Genomic DNA, 23,302 nt, shown 5'->3' with positions numbered 1-23,302 from the left:
GCCTGGCACTGACGGCTCCCCAGGGGCCCCGGTGCACCAGGAAGCCATCCACCCAGCACCCCCGCTGCCGCTGTGCGCTCCCGGCGCCCCCCCCCCCCGTGCAGGGGTGGGGCTGGCCCCCCGGAGCCTGTGGCCGGCCCCACCCGGAACCCACCCCAAGGCCCCGTGACCGCTACTCACGTAGAAGAGGTGGGCGGAGCTGCTGCTGGTGTTCATGACACAGGCCACCTGTACACACTCGCCACAGCACTGCCCGCTCCGTGTCTGGTACTCGAAGCCCTGGGAGGGGGGCAGGATGTGTGGCCTGAGCCCGGACTGGGCGCTGCGTGGGGGTGGGAATGAGAAGGGGGGACACTCACCACGGGGCAACGGGTGCTGCAGATCTGGGTCTCACAGCTGATCACGAACGTGTCCGACTGGGGGCCACCGGCCAACTCACACCAACACTTTTCGCACAGGTTCGAGGAAACTATGGCACCAGGCTGGGGGAGTCAAGGTGACAGTGTCTGCCCAGCCAGGCCTGGTGCGCCTGCCCTCCCGGACGTCCCCTCCAGGCCTGCCCCCGCCAGGCAGACTCCTCCTCTGAGGTGACCCTCAGTAGTGCCTCCTGGTTGGGGTCCCGGTCTTGGGGACAGAGCCCCAAGGCTGCTCCTCCAGGGAGGTCACATGCTCTGGAGGACCCGGCATGGGGAGAGCGAGGCTGGGGGCCTTCTCAAGTTCAGGACAGGGTTTGTGGTCCCAGAAGAACCCACTGCTGCTCCAAAGGCCACCCAGGCCCTCAGGGACGCAGCCTCGGGGAGAAGCTGGCAGGACCGGGGGGACTCCGGTCCCTGTGCACCAGGGGGCCTGACCTTCGGCTGGTTCTTACCTGGTACAAGGTGCCGTTGATGCTGCAGACGGTCCAGCCTGCTCAGGGGAGAAAGCAGACCTGTGGACCCGCCCTCCTCTTGTCCCGCCAGCCTCCCGAGTAGCAGCTGCCCGCGCCCACCACTACAGCATCCCAGCCCCGGGCGACGGCCCATGCTCCTCCCCAGCCTGGCCGCCGCTGAGCCAGGACACTCACTGCAGTTTTGGGTCGGGCAGCAAGCCCCTTCCTTGTAGGTCAGGACGGAGCGGGAGCCTTCCGGACAGTCCACGGGCGCGGGGCAGTGTGTGGCGTTGCAGACTGCAGCAGACGGAAGGGGACGTCAGGGGACCTGCCTCCCTCCCAAGCCTGAGTGTCGCCTCTCGCTGGGGGTCTCCAGGAGTACTGACTACCCAGTGGACAGGTGGTAGGCTCTCCAGGGGGTGCCCACCGCCACGGGGGACGAGGCTTCTGGTCGGCCCTGACCTCCATGGTACCCCTTACTCTTGAGCCTTCCTGCTGGGGGTCAGCAGCTGAAGCCACATAAAGGGAGGGTATGCCCACCACCCTCCTGGGGCGTGCCCCCGGGTGCCAGCACCTCGGGACCCTTCAGGGGCAAAGCTGGCCAGCCCTGAGCCTGTGCATGTGCGCCCCCCACCCGGCCTGGGGCTCACCGCAGGTGTACTGGGGACAGCACTGGCCGGTCTGCAGGGCCGCGGGCACTGGCACGAAGCCGGGCTCGGGGCAGGTGGGGGGCAGGGGGCAGGGCCGAGTCTGGCAGCTCAGAGTCCGGGTGCTGCCCTTGCAGGTGCACTCTTGACAGCCCACGCTGACAGTGTGGCCAGGCTGGCAGGGGGAGGACATGGGGCCCCCGGGCCATTGGTCACCTGCCTGTCCCGTGGCACCCGTGGCTCAGGGCCCGCAAGGGGTCTTCAAAGGTGTGGGTGGGGCTGAGGGCTGCTGGGGCTCTGGGGGGCTCATGGGGGCCAGGAGGCGGGGTGGGAGGGGGTTGTGTGGGTGACCGGCCTCCCTCCCCACCGTCCCCACCTTCACTGTGTGGGAGCAGGGCGGGAGGGTGGGACGTGGCCAGCCTTGGGGCCAGCACCCACCCTCCTCCGGGGCCGTGCAACGAAGCCTCCTGAGTCTTTGCTCAGGAAACCCCGGCCCCTCCCTTCCCCTCCTCCGAGTCCCCCGAGGGGGCCACACTTACCTCCACTGGCTCCCCGTGGGGCCCCAGGCAACCTGGAGGGAAAGAGAGGACGTCATCTCTGGGCCTCCACGGCCCCCAGCCCATCACGGGCAGCCCCGGTGTCGGGGGCTGGGGAAACCTGGGCTGTGGTGGAAAGCCCTGGGGTCTGGCCGAGGCGTGCGGACCCCGAGGGCGCAGTGCGTGGAGGCCCCAAGCCCAGCCCCAGGGACGTACTGCTGCAGTTGGCTGGCACGCAGACCTCCGTGCCCGAGCTGAACAGCATCATGTCCTCCGGGCAGAAGCAGCCTTCCGTGATGGGAATGGCTTCCGGGAGGGCCCTGTGGGGAGCGGAGGGGGAGCGGGGCCGTGACCTCCAGGGTGGGGAGAGGCGGCCTGGGGACACGGGGCAGGGTGGGGGTGTCCCAGAGGGAGAGGGCAGGTGCTTACAGGGTGTTGGCACTGTCGTTCATGTAACAGTAGGAAGGATTGGATGGGCCGCAGGGCCGGTACACCTTGTCAGCAGGGCAGGTGAAAGCTGTGCGAAGGGTGAGGCCACACCTGAGGCCGGAGGGCACGAGCAGCGAGCCCTGGCCGGGGCCCCGCTGGCTGGAGCTCTTGGCCCAGGCACCTGCTGTGTGCCCTGCACCGCCCAGCCTGTCCGAGCCCTGGACCCCTGCACCCTGGGCCCCGGTGCTCTGACCTGAATGCCCCCCTTGTCCCTCCAGGAAACAAATGCACTCCATCCTGGGTTCAGCCCTCCTCCTCCCGGAAGCCCACCCTGACCACCCAAGCCCACCCATGGATTGCCCAGTGTGTCTGTCCCCTCGAACACGCTGATCGCCACCGCCCAGCGGGACGGGGCACTCTGGGGCGGGGGTGGGCACTCACAGCACGTGTGGTTGGTCAGGCCCCGCCAGTCGATGCACACACTGAGCGAAGCACACAGGGCGGCGTACAGCTCCAGGCTGGAGCACACCACGTCCCCCCTGGGCATGTGGCACTGGTCGAAGATGCAGCCTTGGTAGTATGGCCACGGGGGGATCACCGAGTGACACGGCTTGAAGACCCTGCAGCACAGAGACACACGGGTCATGGGGCAGCTCCACGGTGGGGTTGCCAGGCTGTAGGCTTTCCCTAACGAAGGGGCCCGAGGGGGAGGCGTCACCGGGCCGACCTGTGCGCCGAGGGACCCCAGCCTCTGGGGCCATCTGTGTGCGGCGGGGACGGTGTCTGGGTGCAGCGCAGCTTTTGTTTCTGCAAATTCTCCGCTGGGCTCCCCCCGTGCCCTGCACACCCGGGTGCTGCCGCTGGCTGAGGACTTATGCCCGGAGCCACCATGAGCTGCCTCAGAGCCTCAGAGGCCGACCCGCCACGAGCCCCGCTGGGCTCTGCGCCTGGCGTTCCAGCAGCTGTGACCCACTCTCCCTCGGAGCCCCCTGCAGGCCCGCCCACTTCTTCCCATCTCCCAGGCAGCATGGGATTAGCAGGGCTACTCGACACCCCCCACACCCCAGCCCTGTCAGGGAATCTCACTCGCTCAGAATTAGCAGGCAGATTGGCGAAGGTGGGCACGAGGTGGGCGATATCTTGGGCTCAACTGTGGTGGGCGTCAGGGGAGGCCTGTGGCAGGATGGCTGGCCGGGGTATGTCACATTCCAGTGGCCGGACATGTCGGAGCAAGAAGATACCACCGCCCCCCCGGGCAGGCGGCACTCGTCCTTCTGGTCGTTGGTACAGGTGCCTGGGGCGTGGAAGCAGCGGTCAGGCAGCCGGGAAAGCGGAGGCACCCTCACCCTCCCTTGGGGCGCTGGGGGCCGGGCCCCAGCGTCTCCGCGCAGCACTCGATGGGTTGCTGTGGGACCTGTCCCCTGACCTCCCTGTGCTTTCCTCTGCCTCCAAGAAGCCAGACCCTGGGGCAGTTCCCAAAGAGGCCTCAGGTATGGGCCACAGGGCCAGGCCCCTGGGCCGTGTGGCCGCACATTCTTGGTGCAGCTGGAAAGCAGAATCACCTGAAGGCTCGGCGCTACACGGGCGGCCTCACCCCCAGCCAGGAATGCAGTTCCTGGAGGGACACCCCCGAGGCCGACCTTCTCACACCAGACACTCCCAGCCGGAGAAAGGGCCCAGAGTCCGGAGGGCCAGAGCGGGGCTGAGGCCGGGCGCTCACCGCACTGCCCTTCCGTGTTGTTGCTGAACTTGCTGAAAGGCACCTCCACGGAGAAGATGAGGCCGCTGAACATGACCTGGACACCGAGGGCGGGGATGGCCACGTACATCTTGATGCCGATTTGGGAGACGATGATGCCGTCTTTCTGGAAGCCGGGTCTGACCACCTCACCGTTGAAGATGATCTAGACGGTGACCCAGCGAGGGAAAGAGAACCGGGTGGCGATCAGCCAGTGCCTGGCGCCCCCAGCCCCCCCGGCACAAACGGGGCCTGCCCGGCGGGCGTCCCCACCTCATTGGTCATCACCCCTCGGACGGGCTTGCGGGTCAGCACGACGCGGTCCTGCTGGTACTCGACGATGATGGACTGTGGGCAGGACAGCTTATCCTCAACATCACAGAAGTAGTTGTCGATCAGCACCCGGAAGTGTCCGAACACGGGCACGATCTGCTGCACCAGCACGTACGTGCAGTTATCCAGAAGCATGTAGTATGTGCCATCAAAAGTGATGTAGTGGGGGTCGCCCCAGCCGCTACACACGCCTGCGGGTGGAGGAGCCGCCTTACGGGCCGCACTATGGGCCTCCTCCCGCCGCCCAGGGGCTCCCCCAGGGGCAAGTGTGTCCCGCACCAAGGGGAGCAGGTGACTGCCCTGTTGTCGGGACCCACACGCCAACAGCCCACAGAACTCTGTCCAGTAGGTGCCCGAAGCGGCCAAGAGGTGGGACCAGACTCCGGACGCCTCCTCGCGCCTGTGTGGCCCGGCTGCTCTGGGCTCGGGCAGGGTTCCGCCGGGCACCTGGGGAGGAGGCTGGGCGCCACCACCGCTGCCCTGATCTTAGGAAGTCCTTCCTGGGTCCCACCAATTCCCTCCCGCCTTCTCTGCCATGGCCACCACCCCCGGCCCCGCCCACTCACACTGGCACGTGTAGTGTGGGCAGCAGTCCTCCTGGTTGGCCACCGTCACAGCGGGGTAGCCATTGGCGCAGGTGAGCTCCTGCACCTTTGGACACTGGCGCGACCTCACAGTGATGGCCCCGTTGCCCTCACAAGTGGCCTCAGAGCAGTTGGGCATGGCCCAGGTTTCACCTTTCTGCGGAAGCAAAGACTGCTGCAGGGCCTTGCCCTGACCCGGCGCCCACCCCTCGGGGCTCAGAGCTCGCCTGCGTCTCCGGGGAGAGAAGAGCCACCGGGATTGGGACCAACACTCACACCAGGCCTCTCCTCCCCCAGCCCCCGCCGAGCGCCCTGCTGACTAAGAGGGGTTCTGGGTGTTGAAGGTTGCCCCCTTCCCCCTCTGCCCGTTTCCACCCTGTTCCCCACCCACTGTTTCCACTCCTTGGCTGTTTGACCCTGTCCAGAGCATCAGTCACCTGCTCTAGCCCCCTTTATAGGCAACAGAGTCTCAACCTCGGGCCCCACGCTCCTGGCACCCCCTTCCAGAAGTTCTGGAGGACCAGAAATGGCCACTTGCCATGGTCAGCCTACATCAGCCAAGGAGTCACCAACCTTCATGCACACTTGATGCCACAGCCTACTTTGAATGATGCTGAGGGTCCCTGCCCTGGCCCCCCCGAGCCCCCGAGAAGGGCAGGAAAGGTGAGGGTACCATTCTTGGGGGGACTGCATTTGGGCATCCTCGCTGAGGAACGGGCACAGAGGCAGAAGGGGAGGACGCTGGCGTGGAGGTGGCCGGGGCGGGAGGTGGCGTGCTGGTGGGACAGGTGTGGTCGGTCCGCCTGACCACGTGGCAGTCCAGGCTGCAAACGGCATAATAGCAGTGCCCGGAGAGGTCCGTCTGTTGGTAAATGATGGATCCTGCAAGAAAAGGAACAGGAGGGCACTAGCAGAGCCAAGAAGCGATCGCCGGGAGCGACTCTAACCAGGCCGGTGGTCCATCTGGGTGCCAGTCTGGCAGGTGGCCTTCCTGCCCAGATGTAGATGGCATGTCCTCAGAGACGGCTTACTGCCTTCCGATACACAAGACCTAGCCCTTTCGCAAAGACAAGACCCTCCCTCTCCTTACCACTGTAGTTTTGTGAACAGGACAACAGTGACCAGGGTCAGCACACACCACACACCCAGGTAGAGTACACATACCTGCGGAGTAGAACCCGTGGGCCACACTGCAGTAGCACGTGGAGGTGGAGGGCGCTGCGGAGCTGGGGGAGGTCACCAGGGAAACCGTGAAGGTGGTGGACTCGGGAGAGAGTGAGGACTGGGGACTTGAAGTCACAAAGGGAGTCACAGAGTTGACAAGGCAGCCTTTCTGGGGCTCACAGCACAGCACGCGCACCTCGTAGTTGAGGCACATCCTGAACTTGCCCTTCTGGTCCTGGTTCCGACACACCAAGCCCACTTCCGGGCTGCACTGCACCACCTGCCCCAGCGTCTGGATGCTGACATCTGGGTGGTTCTCGGCTCGGCACTGCAGGGCGTTGATGTATTCGGGTCGGTGGCAGATCTTCTCTCCTCTTCTGACGATGTTGCTGTAGGTTTCAAAGTCTCCTCCGTGGGGCCCAGGAGATGGGAAGTCCACATCGAACCACTTGGTCCACGTGCACTGTGGCTGGCAGGAGGTGGTCCCAGGTTGGGAGGGGGTAGTTTCAGGTATAGGGACAAAAGTTGTGCTGGATGTAGGACCTGTGGTTGGGCTGGGTGTCTCCACAGTGATGGTACTGGTTGGAGGAGCTGTGGTTGGGCTGGTTGTCTCCACAGTGGTGGTGCTAATTGTAGGACCTGTGGTTGGGCTGGTTGTCTCCTGAGTGGTGGTGCTGGTTCTAGGAGCTGTGGTTGGGCTGGTTGTCTCCACAGTGGTGGTGCTAATTGTAGGAACTGGGGTTGTGCTGGCTGTCTCCACAGTAGTGGTGCTGGTTGTAGGAGCTGTGGTTGTGCTGACTGTCTCAGCAGTGGTGGTGCTGGTTGTAGGAGCTGTGGTTGGGCCAGTTGTCTCCACAGTGGTGGTGCTGGTTGTCTCCACAGCGGTGGTGCTAATTGTAGGACCTGTGGTTGGACTGGTTGTCTCCTGAGTGGTGGTGCTGGGTCTAGGAGCTGTGGTTGGGCCGGTTGTCTCCACAGTGGTGGTGCTGGTTGTAGGAGCTGAGGTTTTGCTGGCTGTCTCCACAGTGGTGGTGCTGGTTGAAGGAGCTGAGGTTGTGCTGGTTGTCTCCGCAGATGTTGTGCTGGTTGTAGGAGCTGAGGTTGAGCTGGTTGTCTCTGCAGATGTTGTGCTGGTTGTAGGAGCTGAGGTTGTGCTGGTTGTCTCAACAGTGGTGGTGCTGGTTCTAGGAGCTGTGGTTGGGCCAGTTGTCTCCACAGTGGTGGTGCTGGTTGTAGGAGCTGAGGTCGTGCTGGTTGTCTCAACAGTGGTGGTGCTGGTTCTAGGAGCTGTGGTTGGGCTGGTTGTCTCCACAATGGTGGTACTTCTTGTAGGAGCTGTGGTTGGGCCAGTTGTCTCCACAGTGGTGGTGCTGGTTCTAGGAGCTGTGGTTGGGCTGGTTGTCTCCACAGTGGTGGTGCTGGTTGTAGGAGCTGAGGTTTTGCTGGCTGTCTCAACAGTGGTGGTGCTGGTTGTAGGAGCTGATGTTGGGCCGGTTGTCTCCACAGTGGTGGTGCTGGTTCTAGGAGCTGTGGTTGGGCTGGTTGTCTCCACAGTGGTGGTGATAATTGTAGGAACTGGGGTTGTGCTGGCTGTCTCCACACTAGTGGTGCTGGTTGTAAGAGCTGAGGTTGTGCTGGCTGTCTCAACAGTGGTGGTGCTAGTTGGAGGAGCTGAGGTTGTGCTGGTTGTCTCCACAGAGGCTGTGCTGGTTATAGGCACTGCGGTTGGGCTGGTTGTCTGCACAGTGGTTGCACTGGATGTGGCCTCATGGGAGGTGGTCCTTGTGTGGCTGGTGACACTCACACTTGAGGTGCTGGGAACTGTGACATGTGTGACAGGGCAGCCTTTCTGGGGCTCACAGCACAGCACGCGCACCTCGTAGTTGAGGCACATCCTGAACTTGCCCTTCTGGTCCCGGTTCCGACACACCAAGCCCACTTCTGGGCTGCACTGCACCACCTGCCCCAGCATCTGGATGCTGACATCTGGGTGGTTCTCGGCTCGGCACTCCAGGGCGTTGATGTATTCGGGTCGGTGGCAGATCTTCTCTCCTCTTCTGACGATGTTGCTGTAGGTTTCAAAGTCTCCTCCTTGGGGCCCAGGAGATGGGAAGTCCACATCGAACCACTTGGTCCACGTGCACTGTGGCTGGCAGGAGGTGGTCCCAGGTTGGGAGGGGGTAGTTTCAGGTATAGGGACAAAAGTTGTGCTGGTTGTAGGAGCTGATGTTGGGCCGGTTGTCTCCACAGTGGTGGTGCTGGTTGTAGGAGCTTTGGTTGTGCTGACTGTCTCAGCAGTGGTGGTGCTGGTTGTAGGAGCTGTGGTTGGGCCAGTTGTCTCCACAGGGGTGGTGCTGGTTGTAGGAGCTGAGGTTGTGCTGGCTGTCTCAACAGTGGTGGTGCTGGTTGTAGGAGCTGTGGTTGGGCTGGTTGTCTCCAGAGTGGTGGTGCTAATTTTAGGACCTGTGGTTGGACTGGTTGTCTCCTGAGTGGTGGTGCTGGTTCTAGGAGCTGTGGTTGGGCTGGTTGTCTCCACAGTGGTGGTGCTAATTGTAGGAACTGGGGTTGTGCTGGCTGTCTCCACAGTAGTGGTGCTGGTTGTAGGAGCTGTGGTTGTGCTGACTGTCTCAGCAGTGGTGGTGCTGGTTGTAGGAGCTGTGGTTGGGCCAGTTGTCTCCACAGTGGTGGTGCTGGTTGTCTCCACAGCGGTGGTGCTAATTGTAGGACCTGTGGTTGGACTGGTTGTCTCCTGAGTGGTGGTGCTGGGTCTAGGAGCTGTGGTTGGGCTGGTTGTCTCCACAGTGGTGGTGCTGGTTGTAGGAGCTGAGGTTTTGCTGGCTGTCTCCACAGTGGTGGTGCTGGTTGAAGGAGCTGAGGTTGTGCTGGTTGTCTCCGCAGATGTTGTGCTGGTTGTAGGAGCTGAGGTTGAGCTGGTTGTCTCCGCAGATGTTGTGCTGGTTGTAGGAGCTGAGGTTGTGCTGGTTGTCTCAACAGTGGTGGTGCTGGTTCTAGGAGCTGTGGTTGGGCCAGTTGTCTCCACAGTGGTGGTGCTGGTTGTAGGAGCTGAGGTCGTGCTGGTTGTCTCAACAGTGGTGGTGCTGGTTCTAGGAGCTGTGGTTGGGCTGGTTGTCTCCACAATGGTGGTACTTCTTGTAGGAGCTGTGGTTGGGCCAGTTGTCTCCACAGTGGTGGTGCTGGTTCTAGGAGCTGTGGTTGGGCTGGTTGTCTCCACAGTGGTGGTGCTGGTTGTAGGAGCTGAGGTTTTGCTGGCTGTCTCAACAGTGGTGGTGCTGGTTGTAGGAGCTGATGTTGGGCCGGTTGTCTCCACAGTGGTGGTGCTGGTTCTAGGAGCTGTGGTTGGGCTGGTTGTCTCCACAGTGGTGGTGATAATTGTAGGAACTGGGGTTGTGCTGGCTGTCTCCACACTAGTGGTGCTGGTTGTAAGAGCTGAGGTTGTGCTGGCTGTCTCAACAGTGGTGGTGCTAGTTGGAGGAGCTGAGGTTGTGCTGGTTGTCTCCACAGAGGCTGTGCTGGTAATAGGCACTGCGGTTGGGCTGGTTGTCTGCACAGTGGTTGCACTGGATGTGGCCTCATGGGAGGTGGTCCTTGTGTGGCTGGTGACACTCACACTTGAGGTGCTGGGAACTGTGACATGTGTGACAGGGCAGCCTTCCTGGGGCTCACAGCACAGCACGCGCACCTCGTAGTTGAGGCACATCCTGAACTTGCCCTTCTGGTCCCGGTTCCGACACACCAAGCCCACTTCTGGGCTGCACTGCACCACCTGCCCCAGCATCTGGATGCTGACATCTGGGTGGTTCTCGGCTCGGCACTCCAGGGCGTTGATGTATTCGGGTCGGTGGCAGATCTTCTCTCCTCTTCTGACGATGTTGCTGTAGGTTTCAAAGTCTCCTCCGTGGGGCCCAGGAGATGGGAAGTCCAAATCGAACCACTTGGTCCACGTGCACTGTGGCTGGCAGGAGGTGGTCCCAGGTTGGGAGGGGGTAGTTTCAGGTATAGGGACAAAAGTTGTGCTGGTTGTAGGAGCTGATGTTGGGCCGGTTGTCTCCACAGTGGTGGTGCTGGTTGTAGGAGCTTTGGTTGTGCTGACTGTCTCAGCAGTGGTGGTGCTGGTTGTAGGAGCTGTGGTTGGGCCAGTTGTCTCCACAGTGGTGGTGCTGGTTGTAGGAGCTGAGGTTGTGCTGGCTGTCTCAACAGTGGTGGTGCTGGTTGTAGGAGCTGTGGTTGGGCTGGTTGTCTCCAGAGTGGTGGTGCTAATTTTAGGACCTGTGGTTGGGCTGGTTGTCTCCTGAGTGGTGGTGCTGGTTCTAGGAGCTGTGGTTGGGCTGGTTGTCTCCACAGTGGTGGTGCTAATTGTAGGAACTGGGGTTGTGCTGGCTGTCTCCACAGTAGTGGTGCTGGTTGTAGGAGCTGTGGTTGTGCTGACTGTCTCAGCAGTGGTGGTGCTGGTTGTAGGAGCTGTGGTTGGGCCAGTTGTCTCCACAGTGGTGGTGCTGGTTGTCTCCACAGCGGTGGTGCTAATTGTAGGACCTGTGGTTGGACTGGTTGTCTCCTGAGTGGTGGTGCTGGTTCTAGGAGCTGTGGTTGGGCCAGTTGTCTCCACAGTGGTGGTGCTGGTTGTAGGAGCTGAGGTTGTGCTGGCTGTCTCAACAGTGGTGGTGCTGGTTCTAGGAGCTGCAGTTGGGCTTGTTGTCTCCACAGTGGTGGTGCTGGTTTTAGGAGCTGTGATTGGGCTGGTTGTCCCCACAGTGGTGGTGCTAATTGTAAGTGCTGTGCTTGGGCTGGTTGTCTGCACAGAGATTGTGCTGGTTGTAGGAGCTGAGGTTGAGCTGGTTGTCTCCACAGATGTTGTGCTGGTTGTAGGAGCTGAGGTTGTGCTGGTTGTCTCAACAGTGGTGGTGCTGGTTCTGGGAGCTGTGGTTGGGCCAGTTGTCTCCACAGTGGTGGTGCTGGTTCTAGGAGCTGTGGTTGGGCCAGTTGTCTCCACAGTGGTGGTGCTGGTTGTAGGAGCTGAGGTTTTGCTGGCTGTCTCAACAGTGGTGGTGCTGGTTCTAGGAGCTGAGGTTTTGCTGGCTGTCTCAACAGTGGTGGTGCTGGTTCTAGGAGCTGTGGTTGGGCTGGTTGTCTCCACAGAGGCTGTGCTGGTTGTAGGAGCTGTGGTTGGGCTGGTTGTCTCCACAGTGGTGGTGATAATTGTAGGAACTGGGGTTGTGCTGGCTGTCTCCACACTAGTGGTGCTGGTTGTAAGAGCTGAGGTTGTGCTGGCTGTCTCAACAGTGGTGGTGCTAGTTGGAGGAGCTGAGGTTGTGCTGGTTGTCTCCACAGAGGCTGTGCTGGTTATAGGCACTGCGGTTGGGCTGGTTGTCTGCACAGTGGTTGCACTGGATGTGGCCTCATGGGAGGTGGTCCTTGTGTGGCTGGTGACACTCACACTTGAGGTGCTGGGAACTGTGACATGTGTGACAGGGCAGCCTTCCTGGGGCTCACAGCACAGCACGCGCACCTCGTAGTTGAGGCACATCCTGAACTGGCCCTTCTGGTCCCGGTTCCGACACACCAAGCCCACTTCTGGGCTGCACTGCACCACCTGCCCCAGCGTCTGGATGCTGACATCTGGGTGGTTCTCGGCTCGGCACTCCAGGGCGTTGATGTATTCGGGTCGGTGGCAGATCTTCTCTCCTCTTCTGACGATGTTGCTGTAGGTTTCAAAGTCTCCTCCTTGGGGCCCAGGAGATGGGAAGTCCGCATCGAACCACTTGGTCCACGTGCACTGTGGCTGGCAGGAGGTGGTCCCGGGTTGGGAGGGAGTAGTTTCAGGTATAGGGACAAAAGTTGTGCTGGTTGTAGGAGCTGATGTTGGGCCGGTTGTCTCCACAGTGGTGGTGCTGGTTGTAGGAGCTGTGGTTGGGCTGGTTGTCTCCACAGTGGTGGTGCTGGTTGTAGGAGCTGTGGTTGTGCTGACTGTCTCAACAGTGGTGGTGCTGGTTGTAGGAGCTGATGTTGGGCCGGTTGTCTCCACAGTGGTGGTGCTGGTTCTAGGAGCTGTGGTTGGGCTGGTTGTCTCCACAGTGGTGGTACTTCTTGTAGGAGCTGTGGTTGGGACAGTTGTCTCCACAGTGGTGGTGCTGGTTCTAGGAGCTGAGGTTTTGCTGGTTGTCTCAACAGTGGTGCTGCTGGTTGTAGGAGCTGAGGTTGTGCTGGTCGTCTCCACAGAGGCTGTGCTGGTTATAGGCACTGCGGTTGGGCTGGTTGTCTGCACAGTGGTTGCACTGGATGTGGCCTCATGGGAGGTGGTCCTTGTGTGGCTGGTGACACTCACACTTGAGGTGCTGGGAACTGTGACATGTGTGACAGGGCAGCCTTCCTGGGGCTCACAGCACAGCACACGCACCTCGTAGTTGAGGCATATCCTGAACTGGCCCTTCTGGTCCCGGTTCCGACACACCAAGCCCACTTCCGGGCTGCACTGCACCACTTGCCCCAGCGTCTGGATGCTGACATCTGGGTGGTTCTCGGCTCGGCACTCCAGGGCGTTGATGTATTCGGGTCGGTGGCAGATCTTCTCTCCTCTTCTGACGATGTTGCTGTAGGTTTCAAAGTCTCCTCCTTGGGGCCCAGGAGATGGGAAGTCCGCATCGAACCACTTGGTCCACGTGCACTGTGGCTGGCAGGAGGTGGTCCCGGGTTGGGAGGGAGTAGTTTCAGGTATAGGGACAAAAGTTGTGCTGGTTGTAGGGGCTGATGTTGGGCCGGTTGTCTCCACGGTGGTGGTGCTGGTTGTAGGAGCTGTGGTTGGGCTGGTTGTCTCCACAGTGGTGGTGCTGGTTGTAGGAGCTGTGGTTGGGCTGGTTGTCTCAACAGTGGTGGTGCTGGTTGTAGGAGCTGATGTTGGGCCGGTTGTCTCCACAGTGGTGGTGCTGGTTGTCTCCACAGTGGTGGTGCTAATTGTAGGACCTGTGGTTTGGCTGGTTGTCTCCACAGTGGTGGTGCTAATTGTAGGACCTGTGGTTTTGCTGGTTGTCTCCACAGTGGTGGTGCTAATTGTAGGGGCTGTGCTTGGGCTGGTTGTCTCCACAGTAGTGGTGCTGGTTGTAGGAGCTGAGGTTGTGCTGGTTGTCTCCACAGAGGCTGTGCTGGTTATAGGCACTGCGGTTGGGCTGGTTGTCTGCACAGTGGTTGCACTGGATGTGGCCTCATGGGAGGTGGTCCTTGTGTGGCTGGTGACACTCACACTTGAGGTGCTGGGAACTGTGACATGTGTGACAGGGCAGCCTTCCTGGGGCTCACAGCACAGCACGCGCACCTCGTAGTTGAGGCACATCCTGAACTGGCCCTTCTGGTCCCGGTTCCGACACACCAAGCCCACTTCCGGGCTGCACTGCACCACTTGCCCCAGCATCTGGATACTGACATCTGGGTGGTTCTCGGCTCGGCACTCCAGGGCGCTGATGTATTCGGGTCGGTGGCAGATCTTCTCTCCTCTTCTGACGATGTTGCTGTAGGTTTCAAAGTCTCCTCCGTGGGGCCCAGGAAATGGGAAGTCCACATCGAACCACTTGGTCCACGTGCACTGTGGCTGGCAGGAGGTGGTCCCTGGAGAGGTCCGCTCATTTGTTCTGGCTGTGACCCTCGTTCTTGGGGGCACGTGTGCCGAGCTGGCAGTGCTGTGTTGTGTGGAAGACGAGAAGGTTGCAGTGGCCCGGGCAGTGCTGGTTTCGCCTGTGGTCGTCTGTGTGGGCCCAGGTGTGGTAGGGGGTGTGGTCTTTGTTCTGCAAACGTCCACCACCTCACAGCACAGGATCCGGATTTGGTAGTTGTAGCAGATGGGGGGCAGCTGGTCTTTGTTCCAGCAAATCAGCCCCACATTTTTGTCACAGATCAGGTTCTGCCCCAGTGCCTGCAGTGGGGTGTTGGGAAAGACCTCTGCCCGGCATTCCACGTTCTTGGGCTTTGCACAGAATTTATAACCTTTGGATCTCAGATTCTGAAAACTGTCAAAATCTCCACTGTTCCTCCCTGCCCCTGGGTAGCTGCCGTCAATCCACTTGGTCCAGGTGCATGATTCTTGTAAACAGGTGACCTGGGTTGGCTCAGATGACGTTCCCTTCGAGGTCCCTGGGGTTGTGGTTGACACAGAGGTTGTGGTTGTAACTGTTGTTGAAACTGGCGCTCGGCTGGGAGTCGAGAGGGTTGTTTTCCCAGTTGTTGAGGTACCTGGGGCAGGTGTAGAGGTACCTGGGCCAGGTGTTTTGCTAGTCGTAGAGGCAGTGGTTGGGCCAGGTGTGGTGACAGGGGCTGAGGAACCTGTGCTCCCTGTCGGCACAGATGCAACCCTGCTGGTTCCTGGCGTGGGCCCAGTTTCAGTCGTGCTGAAGGTTGCAGGAGGGGTGGTCTCTGTACTGCTAGTGGCGCAGGCCCGGGGGGAGCAGCACAGGATCCTGATCTGGTAGTTGTCACAGCGCCCAGAGGCCTGGTCCCTGTTGTAGCAGGTCAGCCCCACCGTCGGGCTGCACTCCACGTGCTGCCCCAGGACTTCCAGCGGCACCTCGGGGGCACCCTCGGCTCGGCACTCCACCGCCCTCGGCGCTCGGCAAACCCGGTACCCGTAGGCACGGAGGTTCTCCAGCGTGTCGAAGTCACCGCTGTCTATGCCCCATCCCGGACGGCTGACATCCAGCCACGGCGACCACTGGCACTCCTCCCCACAGTGCGGCCGGGACGAGGGCGGGGAGGAGGCTGTGGGAGGAGTTGGTCCAGGGGATGTGCCCGGGGTGGTGGCCGGGGCCGAGCTCGGAGTGTGTGCTGTGCTTTCGGAGGGGCTGGGGTGTGTGCTGGGTGGAAGCGTGGAGCTCATGACTGAGGGCAGGAGAGAAAGGGCAAGCGTCAGGGGCCAGGGCTCCCCACGCTCCTTGAGGACACCCCCCTGCCCCCTCTGTCAGTGTCAGCCGACTGTCTGTCTCCGCCCATGACGGGAACTTGGGAGAGAGGGCAGCTGCCAAGCGTCTGGGATACGCCCAAACCGGGCAGGGGTAAAGCTCACCGCAGCTGAGTCAAGGGGTGAATTAAGCTTGTGTAAGGGAAGCCTGCTCCCCGGAATCTAAAGCCAGAGTTACATGGGCTCTTCACCCTTGGGGGAAGCTCTAATAAGGCCCTAAGGCGCCCTTAGAAGAGGTGAGGATGCGGAGGTGCCTGGCCCTGGGGCAACGCAAGGCAATCGGAGAGCAGTGGATCCAGTCAGGGACTCCCCAGCTGGGCTTCCCGTGGTCCTCTTGCCAGGGACCAGCCTGGGATACCTTTGCTCACAGCCCCTGCCCCGTGCTGGGCGCCTCAGCCCTGAGAGCATGACTGGGGGCATGGGACCTGCCAGCCTCAAGGTGGCTGGCCCTTCCTGGCTGCGGGCCGGTGGGCACAGGGACATGCCCTCTGTCCCGTCCTGGCTCCTTCCTGCTTCTTGGGGCCAGGGGTGGGGGGACGGCCCCACCCGGTCGGCACCCCGCGTGTCTGCCTTACCGAATGGGGTTGTAGAGAAGATGAAGGTGGTTTGGGGGGTGCGGGGGGTAGGGCTGCAGGCTTCGACCCTCCTCTCGATGGTGCCGTTAGCCCCACAGTGGGCGGAGATGCAGCCCCCCGTGCCATCCGTCGTGTGGTAGATGACTTCCCCGGGACGGAAGCGCTTCCCGTCGTAGGTGCAGACACAGGCTGTGGGGAGGACAGGCGGTTAGGGGGCCGGGGCGCAGGCGGGGACCCGAGACCCCGGGCACAAGGAGGGCTGCCCACCACTCACCCTCAGAGTCGTAGGTGCAATGCACGCCGCTCTCGGTGCAAACGCTGGCGACAGAAGGGAGATGAGTCTGGGGGTGGAGACTCACCCAGGGGCAGGCAGGCAGGGGAAGCCCCACTGGGGTCCCTGGGGGCCATGCCTCAGCCCCAGAAGTCACACCCTCTCAGGGAGCCCTTCCTATCAATGACCGGAGAAGGCAGTTCGCGCATAGCCACTGAGCCTCCTGGACCTTCTGAAGGCCACTCCCTCTCCAGGGTGTCTTCCCAGAGGTCCTTGGGCCGTGTCACGGCTCAGCTTCCCCTCTGGCCTCTTCCTTCACCCCCAGACCCCCCACCCTCATCCTGCATAAAGGAAGCTCCCTGTCGGACCCCGCAGGAAACCCAGGCTGGGGGACCCTCTGGCCCTGAAGGAGGGAGGCTCTGCTGGGGGTGGCCGGGTGGGGCCTTTCCCCAGTGGCGGAGGGCTGGGCGAATCCCCAACGTGCTCCAGGGTCTTCTCGGCTCCCGCCAAGCGTCTCACCAGTCGTGGCAGTTCTTTTCCAAGGGCACCGTGGAGCCCGGCCGGTAGGACTTGCCCTGGACACGGCAGGGCGTTGGTGGGGTCGGGGTTGGGCATGAAGCTACACATCGCATCTGGTCCTCATCGAAGATGGGGGCCTCTGATGGGCACTTGGGGTAGCAGCCTGTGGACCAGAGAGGCCTGAGTCCCAGCCACACCAACTGCCCACTGCCTCACCCCCGCCTCGACTCAGTCCCCAGCCCTGGACCCCATCACGCCGTGGGGAGCTTGAGGCTATGGCCACAAAGGCACCACGAGGGTCAGGAGGAGCCCAGCCTGGCCAAGGGTCCCAGGATCCCCAGGACAAACCTCAGCCCCAACCACCAGCTCCCCAGCACGGCCCCACCCAGACCAGCAGGGCAGCAGTGCACCTTCCAGGCCGCGGGCGTCGTGCAGGTACTGGCCGCGGGGGTTCCGGCAGGTCCTCAGGAAGGGGGCCCCGCAGGGCTGGTAGTGCCACTCGCAGTGGCCCTGGGGGTTGTAGTAGTCACAGAAGAGGGCTGCGGACAACGGGGGCGGGCTCAGGGCCGGGCGCTCGGCCCAGGGGGCCCCGGGTGGAGTGCCGCCCTTGCAAGGACAGCCCCGGGGGGCTCCCCTGTACCCCGATCCTTGACCAAGTCCTGTGAGCTGTTCTGAAGACACATTCCCTCCTCTGTGCCTCCCGGGCGCGGCCTCAGAGGACATGGGCCTAGGACGCCCAGGGACAAGAGGGGGCAGTGGGGAGGGTGGCGGGCTGGTTGTCAGGGGCGCCCACCCACGGCAGCCAGTCTCCATGGAGGGGGGGGGTGCTCTGCTGATTCCCTTCAAGCCCTTCCTCCCCTCGCACATTCAATACCACTCTTGTCACTCCCTGTGTCTCCGCCCCACCCTGACGGACACATCCGTGGGCACTCACGGCAGACGTCCGGGGTCCGCCAGGACACGCACACGCCCGCTTCGTGACAGGCCTGGGCGTAGGCGGCCACGGCCGTGCAGAAACACTCGCAGTCACCCCCCGAGTCGCAGGCACATGCGTCGCTCACGCAGGCCTCGTAGTACCTGGCCGACTCCACCTACGGGAGAGAGAGGCTTCAGACACCGGGGGACCCGCCATCCCTGTGGGCTCCGGGGAATCAATGCAGCTTGGTGTCGGCCTGGGCCGGTTTCCCCTGGAGCTCGTTGTCCCACGAGGCCGGCCAGACGGGCCCTCATGGCCACAGCTGGCCCTAGAGGGTGGCAAAGAGCCACTGCTCCCATTTCTGTCCCTTCTTCCCCAGGCGCCTGGAGGAACATCCCACGTACGTGGGCGTGGCAGGCGCTGAAGGTGGCGCTGTTGATGACGCTGCACTGCTTCTGGGCCCAGGGCTTGCGGTACGGGTTGGCGGCGCAGGGGTCCTTGGGGGCCTGGGCATCTGGGCAGGACGGGGAGAATTTCCAGCTGTTGCCGAACTCCAGCGCGTCGCCCACCACGGACTGGCTCCGTGTGGTGAAGTCGTTGAGGGCGTTGTCGTCAAAGTTCCCGCACAGCCCGCAGACCCTCCCCTGCGGACGGACAGACGCAGAGACGGCACAGGCTCAGGGCAAGCGCAGGAGGGGCCCTGCGACCTCACTCGCTCCCCCCCACTCCGGGGCCCTCAGGAAGAGCCCCACTGGGCTCTGAAGTCTCCAGGAGGGGAGGGCACAGGAGAAGCAGCCTAGTGGCTATGGAGTGTCCCCCAAAGACAGGCTCAGGGCCTGACCCGGGACCCACGGGTGTGGCCCAAAGTGGAAGTAGGGTCTCTGCGGATGCAATCAAGTTAGGATGAGGGCATCCTGGACTGGGGGGTGGGTGGCTGATCCAGTGGCCGGTGTCCTTACAGGACGAGGGACACACACAGAGTGAAGACAGTAAAGGGACGTTGTAGGCAGAGGTTGGGATGATAGGGCGCCTGGGGCCATGGAAGCTGGAGGAGGCGGGAAGGATCCTCCCCTCGAGCCTCTGGAGGGAATGTGGCCCTGGGGCATCTGGTTGGACTTAGTGTCCAGACTGTGAGAGAAGGGCCACCAGTTAGGGATCATTTCTTCCAGCAGCTGCAGGACCCGGACACAGCCGTGGGTCTCCTACTGTCACCTCCTCTCTATCTCTCTGCCTCACTGTTTCTCTCTGTCTGTCTCTCTGTCTCTCTATATCTCTCTGTGTCTCTCTGTTTTTCTGTCTCTCTCTGTGTCTCTCACGCTGTCTCTGTGTCTCTCAATCTCTCTCTGTCTCTCTGTCCCTCCCCCACCCGCACCCCCGTCTCTGGCCGGCCCTTGGTCTGGGGTGAGGGCGGCGTCCTTCCTGGGCAGGGCCTCACCTTGAACTCGGGGCTGAGTCTGAGGAAGATGCTGGTCCCCTTGTCCCACAGCAACACCAGGCTGACATCCGTGTCTACCACCAGGTAGATGCCCATCTGGCGGATGGAGAAGGGTGGCAGCTGCCCCCGTTCCTTCTCGATCACCTCCACGTTCCCGTCACTCAGCTTCAGCTCGTAGCTCTGCGTGGGGCAGGGCCAGTGAGTGTCTGGGTGAGGACCCCGCCTACCTGTCGAACGGGTCCATGGCCCTGCGGCCCCTGTCCCGGCTCGGCCATGGGAGCGCGGCCTTCCTGGGGGCTCCCCGCCAAGCCCCCCGCCACTGCTCACCCCCAGGAAGATCTTGATGGCCTTGGAGCAGGTGGTCCCGGTGGTGCCGCAGGGGACGTTCTCGGTGATGACGCGGAAGCCGTCCTGGGCGCTGCCGTTCCCCCCGCAGTGGTCCTGGGGAGGCCGGGGTGGGACTGAGCGTGCGCCCCGGGGCAGCACAGCCGGCCTGCGGGGCGGCGGGAGAGCTCGGCAGCCACATACCTGAAGCAGCGTGTACTCGCAGTCTCCGCTGAAGCTGTAGCGCTGCCCGTCGAAGGTGAGGTAGTGGCCGTCGCCGTACACCGCGCAGGTGGCCGGGCAGGGCTGGTCTGTGCACTGCCACATCCTGCTCTTACAGGTGCTGGGGCAGGGGCGGCAGGCATCAGGCCCAAGCCTCCCTCCTAGCGGGCCAGCTGCCTGCCTGGGTGGGGGCAGGACTTGCCGGCTGGGCTGTACCTCCCGCTGCAGGGAACCCTCCCCCAGATGGGGTCCGAGCCCCTCCCCGTACCAGGTGTTGCAGCCCACCCGGATGATCTGGCCCGGCTGGTAGCTGGCCTCGTTGTGCACACAAGGGCAGTCGGACACAGGGATGCAGCCGCCGTCGCCATTGGCCACCAGCCCGTGGGGACACACACAGCCCGGCACACATTGGGAGCTGTACTGTGGAGGGGGGGGGAGCAGACACAGCTTAGTTGACCCCCAGGGCCTGCAGCGGGGCCACAGGGATAGAGGACCAGCAGCCTGCGGGCAAGGGTCCCCCGGGGCCAGCGAGTGGGCTTCTCCACAGGTGCCCATGAGGGGAGGGGGGTCGCTGGGGACACTCACACAGTCCATGTCCAGGGTGTGGCAGCTCTTCTGACAGCCGGCCCCAGCGGCCCCAGGCGTGGTATTGCGGCAGTCGAAGTAGACCATTGGTGGGGTACAGACTGGGGAGGGAGGGGCCATTCAGGGGACCCTGACACCACCTGCCAAGCTGGCTTGAGGGACGTTGTTTCCCGACGGCAGAGTTTAGCCGCCCCGGGGTGAGTGTGTGAGTGCGTGGGCAGGGTGCCCACACTGCCGAGCCCAGAGACGCTGATTGACACCCACCAGCCTCGCTGACTTGTGGGCATTTAACCCGGTACTTAGGTAACTTTATGCAGAGATAACCGAGGGCCCCCTCCCTCCCCCTCCCCCACTCCGGGCTCACCTGGAGCTGGGGCGTGACCTCCGATGCAAGTCAGTGTGCCCTGGGTGCAGGTGCTGCAAGGAGAGAGTGGTCAGAGAGCCCCCCAGCCTCGCCCACCCCACCCACTCAGCAGGGGCTCTTACCAGATGACCCCCTGCTCGTGCGTCGACTCCCCATCGGGGACCACGGAGCCCCCACGGTAGCAGGGGCAGCTGGTGGCTGGCACACACTTGCCCATATCATCCAGGAAGGTGCCGTCAGGGCAGGTGCAGCCGTCCACGGGAACGAAGCTGACGCTGCAGGTGACGTCCGCGTCACTCCGGGCCCGGCAGGTGGGCTGACAGGTGCTGATGTTGTAGAGGTAGGTCAGCGACTTGGGGCAGGTGGTCATGGGCTTTGCTGCAGGATGCCAGGAGGGGGCAGCACTCAGGACAGGGCCGGCCCCCCTGGCTTCCCTGTTCCCGCCAGGCCCTTCGTCCTTGATGGGGTCCCGGGATACTGGCCTGGGCGCTCCTTGGCCTCTGAGCCTGGTTGGGGGACGGGGGCCATGGGCCATCCACCCTGGGACACTCACTGCACACGCCGTCCCGCCAGCCGCCGAGCAGCACGCCCCGGGCGGCGCAGGCCCGCACGTAGGAGGACAGGGCCGCGCACATGCAGTCCTCACTCTTCTCGCAGCTGCACGTGTCGAACATGCAGTTCTGGGGGGGCATCGGGACGTCAGGGACACCAGGCCACACACGGTGAGCTTCCCCCCCCACTGCTGCCGGAGCCCCTGCCTCACCAGGACCCCTCCCCGAGCCTCACGGGGGTCCCACTAACGTGCACAGAGCATCTTGCAGTCACACCCCTGGGCTGCAAGGACCACAGCCCCTCATCTCTGTGACCCAGCAGTCCAGCCCTGTGTAGTCAGCCTTAGACACCAGTTTCTCATCTGCACCCCGGGGCCAGCGGGCTACTCACTCCCTGGGTGTAGCCCCTGTGCCTAGCATGGAGCAGGAGGACAGGACGGGCTCAGAACCGCAGTAGGTGTGTGAGTGAGTGAGTGAGTGATGGATGAATGAGTGAGTGGATGAATGAGTGAATGAATAAACGCGTGAATGAATGAGTGAGTGAAGAATGAGTGGACGAATGAATGAGTGAGTGGATGAATGAATGAGTGAGTGGATGAATGAATGAGTGAGTGAGTGAATGAGTGAGTGAATGGGGGTGGGAGAAACTGGAGGTTGAGAGACCGGCTGGGCCCAGACGCTGCTGCCACGGCCCTTGGGACCCTGAGGGTGGCCGAGTGGTCCAAGGGTAGAGGCAGGTGGGTGGCATTACCGAGTAGTAGGCGCTGGGGTTCACAGCAGCGTGACACCGGGCGAAGGGGCCGTGGGGGTCTGTCAGCCGCGAGCACCAGCGCTGAGCGTACTTCTCTGTGGACAGAGGAGGGGGGCGGTCGGCGAGGCTGGACAGTCATGTCAGGCGGGAGCTACATGGAGGTGAGCAGCTTTCCTTTTAGCCGGAATTCCTGATGCTCCGTATAAAGGAGTGCCAGGTGTGAGCAGACCTCGGCTACTTCCCGGGCGCCCCCCAGCCTGGTCCCCCCAGGAGAGGAGGCAAGGAGGGTGGGCCTCCACTCCCCCCAGCACCCTGATCCTCTCCTCCCGGGGCTCACCCGGCCAGAACAACGCATGTTGACTCTGCCTGTTTACCTACCACCTGACTCGCCCTTCAGGCCGGGCCCCCAAGGAGCCCATGCTCAGACCTCTGGCCCAGGAGCCCTGGCACCAGGTTGGCCCACAAGGCCGCTGGACACACATACCGTTCTCCACGCTGAAGGAGCAGGGGTCCTCGAAGCCGTTCTTGACGTTGGGGCAGGCGGCCTGGGTCTTCCAGGTGTTGGCGAAGGCGGCGGCCGTGCCCTCCACCACACCACTGATGGTCCGGAAGTCGTCGGCCTGGTTCTGGTTGAAGTTCCCGCACAGGCCTGGGGGCGGGGGTGGCGTGAGGCCCCTGTGTGCTGGGCTGCGGAGGGTGGGCTCGGTTGCTGGGTGGTGACCCTCTTACCGCAGGTCTGCCCCCGGAGCTGGGGCGCCAGCCTCACGAACACCTGCATGACGGGCACCAGCTGGACGTCCAGCTGCAGGCCCAGCTGGGTCTGGGCGATGATGAAGAAGGTGGAGGGTCTGAAGAGCGTGACGTTGGCTGCAGACACAGGGGACCAGGTCTCAGTGGGCGCAAGGGGCGGGGCTGTCGGGGTGGGGCAGGGCAGGCGCCCTCACCTGCCGAGAGGGGCAGCTGGGTGTAGATCTGGTTCACAAACACCTCCCCGCTGGCCTTTACCACGAAGACCTGGAGAAGCACATGACAGGGCTCACGATGGCCTCCCCAGGGCAGAGGAGGGCTGTTGACCTGGCCCCCCATCCCCCAGGCTCAGCCTGCTCTGCTAAGCTTTCCGCGAGGACCGGACCTTTTTTTGGCGACATGAAAACCAAAGAGATTTACTAAAGTAAAAAAGTCAACTTCAGCAGAGAAGCTTCCTGGCCTCATGGGGGAGGTGTGGAGGCCCCATGCCAGTCCCTGAGCTGTTCCCTTTGGGGACGGTCACTCAAAAGAGCCACAAGAGGTGGAAGCAGGGAGTCAGTGGGAGGGTCCTCGGGCTGTGCCTGGGCCACCTGCTGCCCATGTGGGATCAAGGGCTCGGGCAGAGGTCACTTGCCGTGAAGGACACCCCCAGCCCCAGGGTCTGCACTCACCATGTGCCCCCCGCCCAGGATCAGCGTCAGGCTCTTCAGGCAGGTCTCGCTGTCGGTCAGCCCACACCTGCGCAGCTCGGCCAGCACGGTGAAGGCGCTGCTGTCACAGGGCTAGA

General features: G+C 62.7%; 1 protein-coding gene across 1 annotated transcript in view; it reads right to left on the bottom strand.

The window, feature by feature from the left end:
• Positions 1 to 23,302, bottom strand: part of MUC5AC (mucin 5AC, oligomeric mucus/gel-forming) — a gene marked incomplete at its 3' end in the record, with an annotated part of 30,690 nt that overhangs the window by 518 nt on the left and 6,870 nt on the right. The window contains exons 12-45 of the mRNA XM_082342194.1: positions 23,187 to 23,297; positions 22,713 to 22,782; positions 22,498 to 22,635; positions 22,253 to 22,417; positions 21,769 to 21,863; positions 21,020 to 21,146; positions 20,589 to 20,844; positions 20,467 to 20,519; positions 20,103 to 20,203; positions 19,786 to 19,937; positions 19,500 to 19,638; positions 19,299 to 19,412; positions 18,972 to 19,151; positions 17,941 to 18,180; positions 17,555 to 17,711; positions 17,031 to 17,159; positions 16,621 to 16,783; positions 16,105 to 16,148; positions 15,831 to 16,019; positions 6,300 to 15,176; positions 5,809 to 6,017; positions 5,118 to 5,292; positions 4,492 to 4,742; positions 4,201 to 4,384; positions 3,567 to 3,774; positions 2,922 to 3,100; positions 2,481 to 2,568; positions 2,268 to 2,371; positions 2,055 to 2,086; positions 1,519 to 1,690; positions 1,064 to 1,165; positions 869 to 906; positions 360 to 482; positions 181 to 279 (exon numbers count right to left, since the gene is read on the bottom strand). Of these exons, the coding sequence (XP_082198320.1) occupies positions 181 to 279; positions 360 to 482; positions 869 to 906; positions 1,064 to 1,165; positions 1,519 to 1,690; positions 2,055 to 2,086; positions 2,268 to 2,371; positions 2,481 to 2,568; positions 2,922 to 3,100; positions 3,567 to 3,774; positions 4,201 to 4,384; positions 4,492 to 4,742; positions 5,118 to 5,292; positions 5,809 to 6,017; positions 6,300 to 15,176; positions 15,831 to 16,019; positions 16,105 to 16,148; positions 16,621 to 16,783; positions 17,031 to 17,159; positions 17,555 to 17,711; positions 17,941 to 18,180; positions 18,972 to 19,151; positions 19,299 to 19,412; positions 19,500 to 19,638; positions 19,786 to 19,937; positions 20,103 to 20,203; positions 20,467 to 20,519; positions 20,589 to 20,844; positions 21,020 to 21,146; positions 21,769 to 21,863; positions 22,253 to 22,417; positions 22,498 to 22,635; positions 22,713 to 22,782; positions 23,187 to 23,297 (13,464 nt within the window). The remainder of the gene's footprint in view (positions 1 to 180; positions 280 to 359; positions 483 to 868; positions 907 to 1,063; positions 1,166 to 1,518; positions 1,691 to 2,054; positions 2,087 to 2,267; positions 2,372 to 2,480; positions 2,569 to 2,921; positions 3,101 to 3,566; positions 3,775 to 4,200; positions 4,385 to 4,491; positions 4,743 to 5,117; positions 5,293 to 5,808; positions 6,018 to 6,299; positions 15,177 to 15,830; positions 16,020 to 16,104; positions 16,149 to 16,620; positions 16,784 to 17,030; positions 17,160 to 17,554; positions 17,712 to 17,940; positions 18,181 to 18,971; positions 19,152 to 19,298; positions 19,413 to 19,499; positions 19,639 to 19,785; positions 19,938 to 20,102; positions 20,204 to 20,466; positions 20,520 to 20,588; positions 20,845 to 21,019; positions 21,147 to 21,768; positions 21,864 to 22,252; positions 22,418 to 22,497; positions 22,636 to 22,712; positions 22,783 to 23,186; positions 23,298 to 23,302) is intronic.

The sequence above is a fragment of the Balaenoptera borealis genome (assembly GCF_965194805.1).
Source record: "Balaenoptera borealis genome assembly, chromosome: 11".
NCBI lineage: Eukaryota > Metazoa > Chordata > Mammalia > Artiodactyla > Balaenopteridae > Balaenoptera > Balaenoptera borealis.
The sequence above is the reverse complement of the archived record's forward strand: the minus strand, read 5'-3'. Positions and strand labels throughout refer to the sequence as shown.